This window comes from Microcebus murinus, chromosome 7 (assembly GCF_040939455.1).
Source record: "Microcebus murinus isolate Inina chromosome 7, M.murinus_Inina_mat1.0, whole genome shotgun sequence".
Taxonomy (NCBI): Eukaryota; Metazoa; Chordata; class Mammalia; order Primates; family Cheirogaleidae; genus Microcebus; species Microcebus murinus.
Genome location: NC_134110.1, coordinates 11769725 through 11786580, shown reverse-complemented (window position 1 = coordinate 11786580; position 16856 = coordinate 11769725). Strand labels below are relative to the sequence as shown.

At 37.5% G+C, this 16856-nt stretch overlaps 1 protein-coding gene across 4 annotated transcripts in view; it reads right to left on the bottom strand.

The window, feature by feature from the left end:
- MCTP2 (multiple C2 and transmembrane domain containing 2) overlaps positions 1 to 16856 on the bottom strand; it is a 233004-nt gene that overhangs the window by 103098 nt on the left and 113050 nt on the right. For all 4 annotated transcript variants that reach the window (XM_076004796.1, XM_076004797.1, XM_076004798.1 and 1 more), the window contains 2 exons: positions 10160 to 10346; positions 7717 to 7810 (listed from right to left, as the gene is read on the bottom strand). In XM_076004796.1, the coding sequence (XP_075860911.1) occupies positions 7717 to 7810; positions 10160 to 10346 (281 nt within the window). The remainder of the gene's footprint in view (positions 1 to 7716; positions 7811 to 10159; positions 10347 to 16856) is intronic.

Genomic DNA, 16856 nt, shown 5'->3' with positions numbered 1-16856 from the left:
TGCTAGGAGCTGAGAGGGGTTTTAAAAGAAGAGGAAACATCGATCTCTGTTCTTTCTGGGTCTAACTTTTCACTTATGCCCTGCCTTTTCAAGTGGGTCCCAGGCTTCTCTAGGACAAAGAATAGCTTTTTCAGCACCATGCATGCAAAACCCTGCTCACTTCACTGTGACAGACGTCTACAGCAAGAGGCAGACAGGTCCACATTAGGACTGGGAGGACAGCAAAGGAAGAAAAGAACTTCATTTGCTGAAACGTTAAATTTCTGTTAATCTATTAATAATATTCTAGCACAAACATAGAGCAAGCAAGATGAGGGACATGTTTCCTTCTTCTAACTCCACTCCCTGACACTGCTCGAGTTCCAAAACATGCCATCATCCACGAAAGTTGTCTAACATCTCCCCATTTTCATTCCCCCTTCAAAATCCTTATTCCTCACAGCTTCCAGAATGAACCTTTTAAGTTTCTATCAGATTGTATCACTCCATTATTAAACAGTCTTCCAACTTTCTTCACCTAGCCCCTAAGTTCCTACACAATGCAGTCCCATCTAAGACACAAGCCTCCTCTCCCCCAAGAGGCCCGAGTTGCTTCTATTTTCCAGTCTTCCTTGCTTTCTCCCAGGACCTTGGAACAGCCCTGCAGGCCTTGAAACATGCTGTTTCCTCCTTTAAAAATATGTTTCCTTCATCTCTGTTGTGCCAACTCCTCTTCATCCTTGACATCTCAGCTAAAATATCACCTCCTGCGGGATCTCCAGTCAGGCATCCCTTTAATGAATGTTAGCACCCTGTTCTTGATCTTAGCAGTATAATTGAAATTAGACTACCACTGGTTTAATTAGTCACTTCGTGTGAGTGCAGAGGCCAATTCCTATTTCCCACCATGTCACTAGGGCAAACCATAGGGTCTCTCACAGAAGAGGTATATTTACTGAATAAATTAAGATGTTACTAAGAACCCAACTACTAAAATGGAAGTGATTCCTCTGTTAATTCATAGAATGCAATTCACTCTCATGGTGACATTAAGTTATAAACTGCTAAATCTTCTATATACTCCAAACTTTACATTGACTAGAATCCATGTTCTTTGGCAGGCAGTTAAAGAAGACAACCTGCCAAAGGCATATTTATGTAGTTTTTTTTTTTTTTTTTTTTTTTTTTTTTTTTTTTGAGACAGAGTCTCGCTTTGTTGCCCAGGCTAGAGTGAGTGCCATGGCGTCAGCCTAGCTCACAGCAACCTCAAACTCCTGGGCTCAAGCAATCCTGCTGCCTCAGCCTCCCAAGTAGCTGGGACTACAGGCATTCGCCACCATGCCCGGCTAATTTTTTGTATATATATTTTTAGTTGGCCAATTAATTTCTTTCTATTTATAGTAGAGACGGGGTCTCGCTCTTGCTCAGGCTGGTTTCGAACTCCTGACCTCGAGCAATCCGCCCGCCTCGGCCTCCCAGAGAGCTAGGATCACAGGCGTGAGCCACCGCGCCCGGCCTATGTAGTTTTTAATGTGTTTTGCAAAAGTTGGTCTCGATTTGGGCTCTGTTATCCATGAGAATCTCATGAAAATTAAAAGCATTCAATTGCCACTGCTGAGTTTTCCAAAAATTGCCATCATCCTTTTGTAAATAGGGCATCCCTAAGAGCAGAAGTATTGATATGGATATAGCTTCAAGAGAAGGACAATGAAAATAAACCTTAATATGGGTATGTGGTTTAAAATTCCCAGTGAACAATAAGACTATTCCTCTTCTGATACAAGTAGTCTCATGTTTCAGAAACAAAACACTAAAACAAAAAACTGATAGCCACTATTATAATTTACAGAAATGACTCAAAAGTCAGTATTACAGCATATGGCAGAAACATTTTAACTCTATAATGTGGGGTCCAAATGCAGTATTTTGGTCAACAGTTTCTGAGAATAGCACTTTTACGTATAGCAACAAGAAGAAATGATGAGCCCATAAAGGTGTTTTATATTGATAAAACTATTATCCAGATTATCAAAATATGAAATGCTAGCACTAAACTAGTTTAGTATGAGAATGTCCCTACCATAAAGCATATTTTTGTCTTAGTTTTTTAGCATGCAATAGAAATAGAAAGAAAAAGAAAAGAAAAAACATAGTGATAACTATATATTTCTAAGAGTGGTTGAAGATATAAAAGTGATCAGCAGTGCTTATGTTTCCAAGATTACTTATTTATTAATCATGTCATACATATCAAGATTATTCATTAAGGTTTTAATTTAACCCCCCAAATACCCATGAGGACATGGGGACTTAGAATGGATTTAAGATCAGCATGTAGCAGAACCAAGATTAACACACAAGTGTCTGCTTCTCTGTATCTTCTATAACATAATGCATAGGGATTAAAAAGAGAGACAAGTACCATAAAAATAAAGTGTAGAAACGTGGGCAATAATTTTCATCTTCAATGAATAAATCATTGAGGTGAACATTGATTTACTTAAGGCAGGAGCCCCAGGCCTGTGGAAAGGCTCATGCATTTATAGAATGAATGGAGTGCTTTACCCCAGCACTGGGAGATGAAACCTGGGTGTGGGACAGACCGAGAGCTCCTCCTAATGGCATAGCCAAGGAACCAGTGACTGGAAATGCCACTCCTTGGTTGTGAGCGAGGTCCATCTACTGCAATGGCACACACCACCCCGGACAGCTGGTATCTGCAGTAGAGGAGGAAGGGTGAGTGAAGGAAGATAGAGCTCTCTTTTTCAGATCCTAAGCTCCCTAAGGATGTGTCCACTCACTGAGCCAAAAACTCTCAAGGGTGAAATAAAACACCCTATCAAGTTCTGGAGAAGTAACTTCAAATCGTGAGTCAACATGGTATTTCCAGTTTTGTTCCTTCACTCCCCCTTGACAATTCCCCAACTTCTCATCATGACATGCACATTGTTGGAATGATAGGAATAGCAAAAATGAAGATGGGATTGTGCTACAAAAAGAAGAGATATTGAGACCTATTATGTTGAGTTATATTAGTAAAATACTTAATCTCATCCTCCACTGAGCTATGCTTGGAATGCTGCTCTCCCTGAACTTTTCCTACTGCTGGCATGGCAAGTTTAAGAAAACTCTCCTATGTTTCTATTTCCCCTGTATTATGCCAGGATTCTTAGTGGGTAAGGGGCACCCCAGTAGGGGGTAACAGGGTAAAGGTTAAAGGAATAAAAAGGAGAGATCAGAGAATAATCAGTGTTGCCACTGGAAGAATCTTTAGGGTAGTCATTCTACAAGAATTATTTTAAAGAACAAAATTAATAAAGAGAAAGCTGAATGAACAGGAAGGTTGGTATAGGAAACCATATTTTAATTCTAAGAATGCTAGGAAGAGTCATTGACTAAGTGTTGAATGTTAGCATATGTGTGATGCCAGTGGTGGCCACAATGGTTTCAATACTGACAAGCTGAATTAACCCACACATGTTACAATTCCAGCAGATTCTCCACAACATTCTATCAATTATAATGAGGCCACACTTAAAAATTCTGCATATATGAGCTGAGCATAGTGAGACAGTTTCCTGCTCTTCATTGGCTGATATCTGTCAATAGGTAAGTATTGCCATTTATACTGAAATATGATACAATTCTTACCAGAAAATAGTTTGATTCTCTAATATTTTACTATTACCCCACTGTTTATTTATTCTCCTTTAGTAGTTATGAGACAAACTCTGTATTTTCTGGCAGCAGCAGTAATTCATGAGTGTGATATGTCCCAGGCCAAGTAGAATATACTGCATCACTCTCTGTCTGGGCTTCTACTGTAAATAGAGAACCTGTTGTACTAACCATTTCTCAGCTTTGTCTAGAACAAAAATGTTTTCCTCTCTCATTTAATCATTAGAATGTGGGTTATGTTCTTCTTAAAATAGCTGAGTTTGAAGACTAGCAGCAGCTGAGTGAAATATGTTGGTCTCATTAAACATTACACACAGCTGTGTTCACCTTGAGACTCAAAGTACAATTTATCATTTGCTTCATGAATCAAGGCTGTGGCCTGGTTTACTACAAAAGTAATGACATCAGACTGGATAACCTATTACTTAGAAATTTTAGGTTATGCTGGGCACAATGAATTTGTGAGGAAAACTCTTTAATAAAAATATCTGACAAGCTCTTCTATTAGAATAACTGTTCATGGCTATCCACATGAAATGTTGGCATAGACTTGAAAACATTTTATCTTTCACCAATTTTAGAGGGAGGGGCTCTGAGAGAAGATAGATTACTTCAGATTCTTTGTAAAAAACCAAAAATCTTCTCTCTTATATACAAAATCACAGAAATGTTAAAAAAAAAAAACACCCAAGATATATACAAACTTAAATGTATTAGAAATAGCTTCACACAGTAAAATGGCATATCTATACAAGAATGAATTAATAATTTACAAATAATAAACATATGGTTTTTACACATTAGAAAATTATAGCCTTCATCTTTGATAAATATCTTAATACTGGTAATATAGACTTATGTTGTCAATATTTTTAACACATTTGAAAATGCAGACTAATTTTCTTCCTTTATATAAAAAATTTTTACGGAAAAGAAATTCACTTTAGTATATTCTATTCCAGTTTTCTAAAATATTAGCATAGTAATGAGTGTTTAATTTTTCCAAAGTTTATTTCAATCTCTTTCTATGATCATATAATCATAATATCAATAAAGATTAAGGGGGAGTATTCTTCTAATTTGATCACAGTGGATTGAACGACCTATATTTTCTTTTTCTAATTGTTACTTGCAAAGAGATAGATTGCTTTAAACCTAATAAGCCACTGACAACAGGGTTCACCACATACATTCCTTCCTCCTCTAGTCCAGACGGTGCCTGTGCTCTGCAAACAGAAACTGCAAACTCTATACGGACTATTGCCAAGGCCTGTCCACCCCAGCCCGGACTTTTACTTTACCCAGATTCCTGGATCCTAGCTGAAACAAACTTAAAGCATCTGTTATTATGGCAACTTTGTATTATTTTTAAGAAACAATTACCACAAAATAAAATATGTAATGAAAGAAAAGTGGAAAAGTTCCCTTTCTGAACCCCATTTAAAATTATCATCATTCTTTAGAGAATGTCCCTGGTTGTTCAGAATAAATGCATTTCTTTCTCATTTGCATGGGAGTGCTCTGTTCTCTGAGCATTTGCAATAAATGAACACTCATTTATAAAATAAGGCTGATGGAAAATGCCGGATATAGAATAAGAATAGTTACTTATTTCTTAAATGTTCCTGGCATTGACAACAAACGGATGCCTCTTCTGATCCATGATCAAATGACACTGGTGTTTGGGGGGCGGTTGTTTGTTTTGTTGTTGTTGTTTTACTGTATAGCAAGTGAATTGGTAATGATAATGACAACAGCTATAATGCCCGAGTTCTTACTATATGTCATGATTGCTAACCTCTTGAGCAGGGGTCCTCAAACTTTTTAAACAAGGGTCCAGTTCACTGTCCCTCAGACTGTTGGAGAGCCAGACTATAGTTTAAAAAAAACTATGAACAAATTCCTATGCACACTGCATGTATCTTATTTTGAAGTTAAAAAACAAACGGGCTAAAACATCTGCATGTGACCCACAGGCCGTAGTTTGAGAACGCCTGCCCTTGAGGGTATTAATTGCATCCATATCGCCACCTCACTATAGTCCAAATCCATTTCTTTTTTCACATAGAAAAGCTGCATTACAACTGTCTGGATTAGGTCCACTTTGTAGCCCTAAAGCAACACCTTGGTTGGGGACACACTAAGAAATTCATACAGGAGCCTGCCCATGTACAAAGATTACAGACAGTGAAATCTGATTCAAAAACAAAGATCAATATGGTCGAAAGGCATGTTTAGCTAATGACAAATCACTAGGCCTCAATTCAGAATAGTGATAATTTTCTCATGAATAATACAGAGATAGTAAAACATCAGGGCATTTAGTCAAACCACACAGCATTATTTCATTTCTAATCACTGTTTTTTGTTACTGGATTCCTTAGTACTTACCTTCATTTACTCCAAAACTGTCTACTAAATACCCTGAATATAAAGAAAACAACAAAATAACAACATTTTCCCCACAATTCTTCTCCCATAAGGAGGGTCTTTATAAAGACTCATTTTTCAGATTGTTGCTATAAATAAGCCTTAAAAAAATACAAAAACCACAAACTTTTAATGCATTAGAATTAGTTTCTGGAGATCACAAAATATTTAACTTATGAAAAGTATTTTTTTTAAGTCCTGCTGGAAGGCATAAATGACTTCTTAGGGCTTGAGACAGTTCCTAAGACAGTAACAATCATGGATTCAAAAGGTGCTGTCCCTAAACACTTAGGTGGAAGTCAAAATAATTTGCTCTGGAAAACTGGTAGATAACTCTAAATGTGCTTTAGGGATGACAGAGCCTGTAATGTCAAAGGCACATGTGAAATGTTGAATGTTTTCATAAAACATAAGTAAACAAAAGAATTTCTAAGCTAATATGAGACTATAAACATTCACAACTATATTAATGAATGTAAGAAGTAACCATTTGAGTGTTTCATCTATAATTGTCAAAATTTATATCTTCCAAGTGGCCCAAAAATCATTTTGGGGTCTGCTCACTGGTCAGGATCACTATGTAAAGCAGTCATTTCTATTCATTAATTTTTTGAGAGAGGGTGGAAAGCACTTTTTTTCCAACTAAATTTATATTTTCCATAATTTCTGTAATATAATGTACTTAAAATTCTGTTTTCCAAAGGTTAAGTTTTTCCTCAAACTCAGTCTCAGAAATTTCAAGGTTCTACCAATACAGTAAAATGGTAAAATCATTTTTGTATGGAAGGAAGTAAAAGAGTAGATGACATTCTAAAAATATGAGACACAAAAAAGCCACACACACAATACCATATCAATAGATAGAACCATGCTGTAGCATACTCCTTGTATTCACCAATTTACTTGGTAAACAGCATCTGTCATGCAGGCGGCTAAACTGTTAGCACAAGAGGGCAACTTGGCAATGAGTGGAGAGTCACAGATCAGACATGGGAAATGTGTGGATTACTCTACACGCAGCGGAGCGTGATTCAGCACAAACCATGTCTGCCCTGGTTCTCCATCTGAAAGTTCAAGTCAGTGAAACACCAAGAGAAACGACCTATGAGACAACATCAACCCCAACGTGGTCCCAGGGCCTAAAAGAACTCTGGCTGTCATCCAGTGGGGTGCCAGCCAGGTCTGCCTTCCTGCTTGTGTTCATGAACAATGTGCTCCCTGCTGTGAAGGGTGGAACACGCTCAGTGAGCACACACAGCAGCAGAGTGAAGGAGAGCAAGTGACTGTCCTTTGAGGTACAATAGAAAAGCTTAGCCAAAAACTTTATTTAACAAACAAAGAAGTCCTGACACTAATTATCCACAAGTATCTTTGAAGCCCAAATGGGCTAGTACATTCTCGAAGAAGCAGAGTAAATTATTTGGAAAAAAAAAAATAATTTTGTGAAAAATGGGCATTACGTGAAAGACATTGCTCAAGTATGCATCTTTTCTGCTATGATTGTAGGTGAAGAAGCATGATTGCTGCCTAGATACTTCTTATTAAGCATTTTGCTGGGTCAGAAGATTATGTCAAAGCAGGAAATAAATAAGAAATAAAAAAGAATTAGAAAATGGAAATGGTCTATACCTGAGAAATCCGCCGCTACGAGATCGACTGCCTTTAAAACCTTCACTTGTAAAAGGCCAACGTCCTTCATATCTTTGAGGGAGTTCTGTAAACACTGAAGGTTGAAAAGGAGATCATAAATGAACACAGCTTTCTAATATACTACTTAATTCCATAAAGTTCTATGGGGAAGTACATTCTAGATTTATCTTCCCCTTTCTCATGGAATCTTTAAAACATTCCAAAAAATGCATGATGTCAGTCAATAGGAAAGTGAGGCATTTGTAGCAGCCAGATTAAAAGAAAAGTGACTGAGAATTAATTAGCTACAGCTTTAAAATAAACCAATTAGAAGCACATACAATCTACTTTTAACATCGCCCCCTGGTGATAGCACAGATATCCCACCGGGAAAATGTGTGTGTAGAGCTACATTCATTCTCTTTTCTTCCCCCTTCTTTCTCTTTACTGCAACTTTTAAATCACCCTGAAAGGCAACGTTATCCTGACCTAGTTAGTACAAACTGTATGGATACCAGAGGACTAAACTTGGACCCATCATAGATATTTATTAGCAGTGGAGAGAGAGTTGGGATGAAATAGACTGAATTTTCTGATCTATGTGGTTAGCCAGTTCATTAAACTAGAGATGGAGCACCTAGTATCATCCTGTATTCATATATACTTTAACCTGTTGTTTGCATGAGCCAAAGACTGAACATATCCACTGGTCATTCTTAAATATACATAGCAATATTTGGCTATATACATACATGGCATCTCTAAGAAATTGTGCATGAAAGAGATCAGCAGATAAACTCTCTTCTCCAGCTCAGAACACCATCTACTGAAAAAGGTGCTGCTTCAAAAACTTTGAATATACTGTTTTCCTCATTATTAGACAGCTAAAAACCAATGATAAGCAGACCTCAGGGATTTATGGGAAGACAGTAAAATCCTTGTTATTTATGCATTTCAGGTAGAATAACAAAAGCTTAATAATAGTTCAGGTTTGCCTAATCTAACATGCATCATTCCTAGAAACTTTTTGAAAGTTGTTTTTTCTGTTTCTTCAAGCTAAACCAGCTAACAAACAAAACAGCTAGTTTTCAAGGTAAGAGAAAGCATTTGAAATAAAATACATTTACAATTTAGAGGTAGAAATGCCTTTACAGAATATCTGTTCTTACAACCTAAAAAACAAAATCCAGGAGGCTGTAACTTGTGTTTTGTGACACAGCATTCTTCCCCCTAACATGGTGGGGCCAGCTTGCCAGCTGAAGAAACACTCAATATTTCTATTTTGATTATAGCCTCTTCAAACCTCTTTTCAATTATTAATCCTCAAATTCTAAGGCATTATTCAAAGCAGCCATTAGGATGATATCTAACGTTACATTATAAATACACAACACTCCTGATGAATTTGGTAAATTTTGCAGTTATTCATGGCAACACTTGGGCAAATTCACTGTCTAATTTTCAAATGTTTAAACTACAGTCTTCAGAGAAAACAGTGAATTGAGTCAAACCTTATTCAGAGTATGTCAACCTGGCACACACAAAATCTGCCTTGACAATGAGCTATGGGGCTAGGTCTTGTACTTTCGAAGATAAAGAATTATTCAATTAATCAATACATCTACACAGTGAAGGATTCTGGAGACACTAAAGTTTATGCCGAGAATGATACTGCCATTGAATAAGGATTCATCTTTGCTTCATTTCCATGCCACTGTCCTGAAACCTGCCTTCCCTGTGTGGTAATAAAATAAGCATATTGATTTACAAAGAAGATAGGAAGAAAAAACAGAATGCAAATAAAGGCACCTAGAAAGCCAGAGTACAAAAAATAAATGAAGGGGACACAGCTATTTGATTTAAAAATGCTGAGTGGACTGTTAAGCACATTGCAACCACTTAGGGAGAAACCATACACTGCTACTATCATCCAGGGTAGTACAGTCTGTTCGTACAACCGTCCTTCCTGCCTGTCTAGTGCTACTGCTTTACAAGGCACAAGTAGGTTCTTACTCAGTTCTAAAAAGTTCTGCAAAGGTATCTGTAACATTGCAAATATTAATGCTTGGTTAAAAAGAAAAGTTACTCTTGTGAACTTATATTAAAATTCCTATTTACATACACAAACACGTTAAGCAAGAGTCTGCGCTGCCGAGGATTTCAATGTTTTCCAAAGACTCCCTAAAAGCTAAAAATTCCAAATATCTTTTCGGCTTTGAAAATAGCGAGGCAAACTCTTAAGTCTACTTTCACCCCTTCACTAACACGTTAACCCCTAGGTCTGATGTCTTGTTTTATGACATATAATTAAACTTGGGACAAAGATCTCTTTTGATGCAGTTTTTCAACTTGGAGACTTTGTTTCAACAAAGACTTTGTTTTAATAAAAGGGAGGGTGGGAGCGGGGGTGGGGAGGAATGGGGTAGTAAGACAAAGCACTCACATATCGCTGGGAAATCTGCTTTCTCTCGCTGGGGTCTGCTAAGGGGCACACGCACAGATCAGAGACGGAGACGCCCGCACAGGGCGTAAGTGTGACCAACATGAGGAGGGCCCCCAGACAGCTCTCCAGCGGCAGCTCCAAGCAGTTGGCTTGCTTCAGAGGGAGTGCCGAGATATCCACTTTACACCTAGAAAAGTTCCAGGAATCAGAGAGAGAAGAAAGAAAAAAAAAGTGATTAACTCGAGGCCACTGCAGAACCTCCAAAGCACCTGGCTTTTATTTCATCATCGCCCGACCCTCACTCTGTCTGGGCCCCGGGGTTTATTGAGCAGTGAGGGTCTCAGGGCTCGTAATGCACACTTCCAGCCTAACACACTCTAAAATTAAGGAGGGAACGAGGTACAGAAAATCAAAGAGAAGGCGGCATGAGGGGATGGCAAATGAAAAGAGAAGAGTCAGGTCTTCGCCAGAGAAGATCTGCAGAAAGAAGACAATGAGAACAAGAATTAGGGAGAAGAAAAGTTTCAAAGTTTAAGCATTAAGGGTGAGAGCTGTATATGGCTTCCCTGCTCTGTGTCTTTAATGAGTGAAGAGAATAAAAGATCATGGTTCAAAAGACAAAGGAAAAAAAGACATGAGAAATGAAAGCAGAAAAGCGTTAAAAGAGAAACCATTTTCTTCCCAACGAATGCTAACTGGTGAATTTTTATTTAAAGAAACATGCTAAGGTGTTTTCCTAATAGGCACCATTCCACAGGGTTTCCCCAGGTGGGTTTCTTTTGGACAAATGGAGCATGAAGTGCTGTTGATTGATCCCATTTCAGCAGCACTGCCAGCAAAGGCCATACCCATCTGCTATATATTGCATGTTTTCTGCCTCTTAACAGCCAATGTTCCAGAGATGTTGAAAACCTCAAACACATTTAAATACAGAAGCAAACACCAAAAACAGGGGGCTAAGGTGCTAAGTTATTTATTTGCTTTAATACTGACAACTGTGGGTTTGCCTGGACCACACCTGCTGTGTTTATGCATGCAGGAGGGTGAAGCAGGTGGGGTTGAGTGGAGGGAGAGGGCCAGCGTGGTAGTTTCTAGATGTAATTCTTTTTCAGTTCTCATTTGTCCTCCCTAATTCTTGACTAAGAGGAATATTCAAGACTTCAGAAAAGGAGGATGCACTACTATTTATTGTGGGATAAAGGATGTTTGCCCCACAATAAATAATAAAGATGGATTCTTACCCTAAATCTTCAATGAACTTTGTATGTTTGCAGATAATTACAAATAGGCAAACTTACATAATATATAAAGCAATGACAAGTTTGAGCCACTTGGATAAAAATTTCCAGTTTAATAAATCTGAGAGAAAGTTTGCAATCCCCTTCCCAATTAAAAAGAAATATATATATTAAAACTCTATACCACATTTTATTATGTAATTTAAAAATATTTACATACTGACATGTGCCTATAAAATTAAGGATACACAGGCATTTATTTCCTATTTACCAAAAGTGATTCCAGTTAGGGCAAAAAGTGGTGATTAGGGCTTTTGCATATAATAAATTCATCAAGTATTTCTATTGGAGGCATACAATATATACAAAATGTGTATTAATATACAAAAAGTATAGTAACATTTTAAAATAATCCTCTGATTTGAATCAAAACTTTTTCTCCCTGTGGCAATAAGGAACCTTTTAAAGTTTACTACTCTCTGTGAAAAGACAGGTTTACTAAATATTTTTATTTCATAAACAATTGTTACTGGGAAATCATATTTTCTTGGAATGAAAAAATTTCAAGGGATTTAACTATGTCATTTCTAGGAAAATAAGTACTCACATATTCTTAACTAATATTATAGTAGTACATCTGCTTAGGAATACTTTGCTAAGCATTATTTTGCAGTGATATATGCACTTGCAAATAAAGCTCTTTCTTATGGAAAGAGCCAAATTTGTGAGAATTTTTTCTGGTAGTCACTTTATTCCAAATGAGCAATAACCAATTCAAGACACACTCTTTTTAACACCATTAATAATGGCAGTTTATATTTGTCCCTTGAATGTTTACCTTCTTTGTTGTGGTGGTGGTAGCTGTGTTTGTTTTTTGAATAACCAAAAGTTATTTAGAGACAAGTGCTCTGAGTGAGAACTAATGATGCTTGAGGGTCAAAAATAATGCTTAAGTAGGAAATAATAAAATTTTTCTTGGATAATTCAAAACGGACCTGACATTAATTCCAAAAAGTAATCTAATAATGCTGTGAGCACCATTAGCATATTTAGAATAACTTCAAACTCCCCTAGCGACTGTTTAAATGCACAATTTACTGGAACAGGGCATTTCGTTATTTTAAACAAAAGCTAAACCACGTACCAGATGAAATGCAAAGTAAATACTGGGTTTCTTCTCAGAAATTATACATTGTCTTAAACTTTTCAGTCTTTTCTGTCCAATTTGAAAGTTTTACCCTTATCTCATTTTTAAAGAGTATTCATTAACTAGGAAAGAACACCTGCAAGCAAAATAGCTCTGCCTAGTTTAGCTATCAGAGCCCCATAAACAACAGGTTGAGGATTCTGGCATCAACTTAATTGATCCTACATTCTTCATTAACTAGTAAGTGAATTCAGCCAAAAACTCATTTTTACATTCTTAGTGACCTTACAGAGCAAATTAAATTGATCTATCACATCATGTCAATCAAAATTAAAACTTGGTCTTTGGCACATGGGTTATGACCCAGCTGATGAGGGTTCCTGACCCACCATGTGATTTGCTGTGTAAGTCTTAAGAATTAATTTTAAAGCTACCTTCTTAGCTCCCCTACAAAGATGGCTTTCCATAAACTTTCTATTATCTCTTCTACACACCTGGCTTCCCCATTTATTCTTACGTTCCTGTAAGAAAGAAGGAAAGATGGGACAAAGAAGAAATGTATTTCATACAAAACCCTTTCCCGTTCGGGCTTCCTGTTTTATCCTATTTCAACCCCAGTTGCTCAAGTTCATCCTAAGTTTGAAGGAGAACCAGAAGCTCTGGATGTTAGCCAGAGACTGGGAGAATTATTTGCATTAACCCTAAGCTAGGAAGGGGCTACTGCATTATCAGCAAAAGCAGCAGCAGAATTTTTTTTTCCTGCAAAAGGACTTTTTTTTTTCCTGAACTGCAGACACTTTTACCAACAATACTCATCCAACCTTCTGAAAGACAGTTAAGAATCAAAGAACAAAATCTTTTTTTGTGTGACTTTTCTTAGGTTCAAAGATAAATGGACTAAAATGTAAAATCTTTAAGATGTAAACATTCTATAATACATTTGTTAAAAACATCTTTAATATGAAAAATCTTGAAAGGATAATCCAGGTTGCTTCTTCTTTTCCACTTTCCATTAGTGTATCAGATTTTTCTCCAAGAAAATAATATTAATAAATAATTTGGCTGGTCTCTTACAATTTTCAAGTCACTACTGAGGACCTCTAATAACTTGAGTTTTTTTCCAAGGCTTTCTGCCATCTCTTTAGCTACCTGTTATGGGCAGGGCACAGGATTAGCCTCTAGCTCTTATGGGCAGGACCCAGAATTTTCTCACACCTAGGCTATGTTTATTTCTGTGAAGGGCAAAAAAAGTAAATATACTTGGTTTGTGGGCCATGTGGTTTCTGTTGCAGCTACTCAACACTGTCCTTGTAGCATGAAAGCTCTAACAGATAATGTAAACAAAGGAACAAGATTGTTTTCCAATAAAACTTTATTTATAAAAACAAACAGGCATCTGGATTTGGCCCATGGGAGCTAGTTTATCTACTTCTGACCTGCAGAAATACTAATAATGTAGCTGTGGAAAATTATACCAATGGAATTTTTTTTTTTTTAATTTACAAGGCTGGTTGCAGATAAAACAAACATTAATGAAAGTGGAAGTATCTAAGATATCAACCTAATAACTTTTTAAAAATAATTTTTAACTCACCACAGCCAAAGCAACTCTGGCCAAAATAGCCAATGACCTGTTTGCTAATAAAAACTGATAAAGCAATAAAACTTATAAAATTGCTCTTCAGTCTGACAGAAACAAATGAAAAGCAGATACTTAGAGCATCTTTGTAAGAAATGCAATGAATGAGCATTAACCAATCAGGTCTGTTCTCACGGCACCATGTGTGACTTCACATGTAAGGGGACTAACCAGGTTCGGATGGTCATTCAGAAAATTCTCATTCCAATGTCAGCTATTAGAAAATTCAGTGAGTAGGAGCTCCACTGTGATGGCAAGATTTACATTATGGAAATAGAAATAGCCAAGACACTATTGTGTTTGTGCCCAGAGAGGAGCTGCCATTTTCATTTGCATGAGATGGAATCTAATAGCTCTGTGACCTCTGCCTGCCCTCTGCTCTAGCCTCATCATGTGACATCACTGACACTTTTCATCCTTGTCGAGTTTCTCAGAGGGACTGTGCTCTCTTCTCCTCTCTGTGCCTTTGCATATACTGTGCTGTCTTTCTGGGAAGCTCTTCTTCCAATCTCCCTTGCCAGGCTAACTGCCATCTACCTTACCAATCTCAGCTTAGACCTCCATTCTTCCAGAAACATGCCTCCTTTTGTCCCAAGCCCCAGTTGGTCTCCCTGGTGTCAGGATCCACAGCCCTCACTCCACGGTATATCACTACTTGCTTCTTTGTAGTAGCCCAAGACTCCTATGTGCCCAAGGACAGCAGCCTCATCTGTGTTATCCTACACGAAATTCCCAGCACTTTGCAGCCTACCTAAGACAGGATGTACTCTCGATTTGTCAAATGAACTGAATGCACAAACAAATGAATGCCAGCAGCATAATAAAACTCACTCGTAAAGTTAAAAAAAATCCCAATTGCAAAGTCAATGCTTTTTGTTAACTAAAAAACCTTTTGCAGTCTCTATTTCTTCCCCTATATAAGAAAGGAATGGAAATAAATGTATTTACTGGGTGCTTCCCAGATTAAAAATTCCATTATTCTACTCACCTGAAGAAAACAAAGACTAAATTACTTTTCTTCTTCTTTCCTGCAACAAGCATATATTAAAGCTCTCCTCTCCAGCCCACAGGCAGTTAATGTGCTGATTTAGCATTGTTTCTGACCTCCCGTTCTTGTCTTTCCCCATTAATCCCACAGCATTTTAATGTTTTAATTCAACACATAATTTTACCATATCAGTCAGCCAAACCTGCTCAAGTTTTACTTGCCATGATAGCTTTTAACCTCTTATTCATTACCATAATTCTATGTTTTATATTACAGACTGGTCAGCTTTTAACTTAAAGGCAAGGGGCAGAAAAGAGTGCTAGAGTTTTAAAAGCCGTAAATCTCAGAGGCTAAGGAAGCAGGGAACAGGAGGAAAACGGTGAATGTGTCAAGCCTGGCTGTAAAAGCAGATCAACGACATGGGGTGCAATTTGTCCACAGAAATGCTCCAGCCCAGATCTTTCACTGCCTCAGAGCTACTAATAAACTGGTAGAATGTCAGAGCCACTTTATAAGGCACCATCTGGGACTAAGCAGGGACTCTGAGGCAGGCCAGTCAAAATGGGCTTGTGCGTTCTCATTCTTAACCTTTCCAAACTAAATTAAGTCTGGAATGTTCTATAAGAAGTTAATCTCTAGAATCCTCTTGAAATATAAAATATGCTTTAAGAAAATGATATGATTATTTTGAAAGGGCCTAAAATGGAATAATCTATAGGAATCTAAATTCATACTCCTTTTTTTTTCTTTTTTTTTATTTCAGCATATTATGGGGTACAAATGTTAAGGTTACATATATTGCCCATGCCCCCCTCCCCCCTCGAGTCAGAGCTTTAAGCATGACCATCCCCCAAACATTGCACATCTCACTCATTGTGTTTGTATATACCCAACCCCTTCTCCCCCCTCCCATCTGCCCGACACCCAATAATTGTTTTTCCTGTATGTCCACTTAGGTGTTGTTCCATTAATACCAATTTGCTGGTGAGTACATGTGGTGCTTGTTTTGATATTTTGTTTAAAAGTTGGAACAGGTTAAGTTTAGCTGTATGGCCTACTCTCCCTAAAACCCACTGTCCTTGTCTAAGATCGGATGCTGTGTTTGCTTTGCCCATGAACAAACACCAGAGTTGTTAGGAACATGGTTTCGGTGGATGTTGGGTCTTACTCAAGCACCTTCATCTCACCAGCTCCGACCTCCTTAGGAGTTACCTGTGGCTCAGCGGGACCCCAACACCTGGACAACTGAGACACAAGGGGAAGTCAGAAAGTTCCACATGACACGGCAGAACCTGACTGCTGGGCAGGGCTGTGTTTTAACCATCACCAAGCTAACAGCCTACCAATGCCAATGTGATTTCTCTTCACATAATCAGCCACTACGCCAGCCTTTTTATTCACAGCTTAAAAAAAAAAAAAAAAAAACCCAGTATTATTACAAGCTAACCTACACTGCTCGACCCTTTAGTCAATGGATGTCCCTGAAGATAGTTACTGCTCACTTTTACCAAAAAAATATTTAAAAAGCCTATGCTGTTTTTTTTAAAAAAAGTGCTGAACTCTACTAGTAATATTTCACTTAAATTGCATAATTCTAGTTACAAATGTTGTGGAGATCGATAGTTGCCATGAAGAAAAATCTTAAAATTAATAATTATAATACCACCTATTATTTGAGTGCTCAA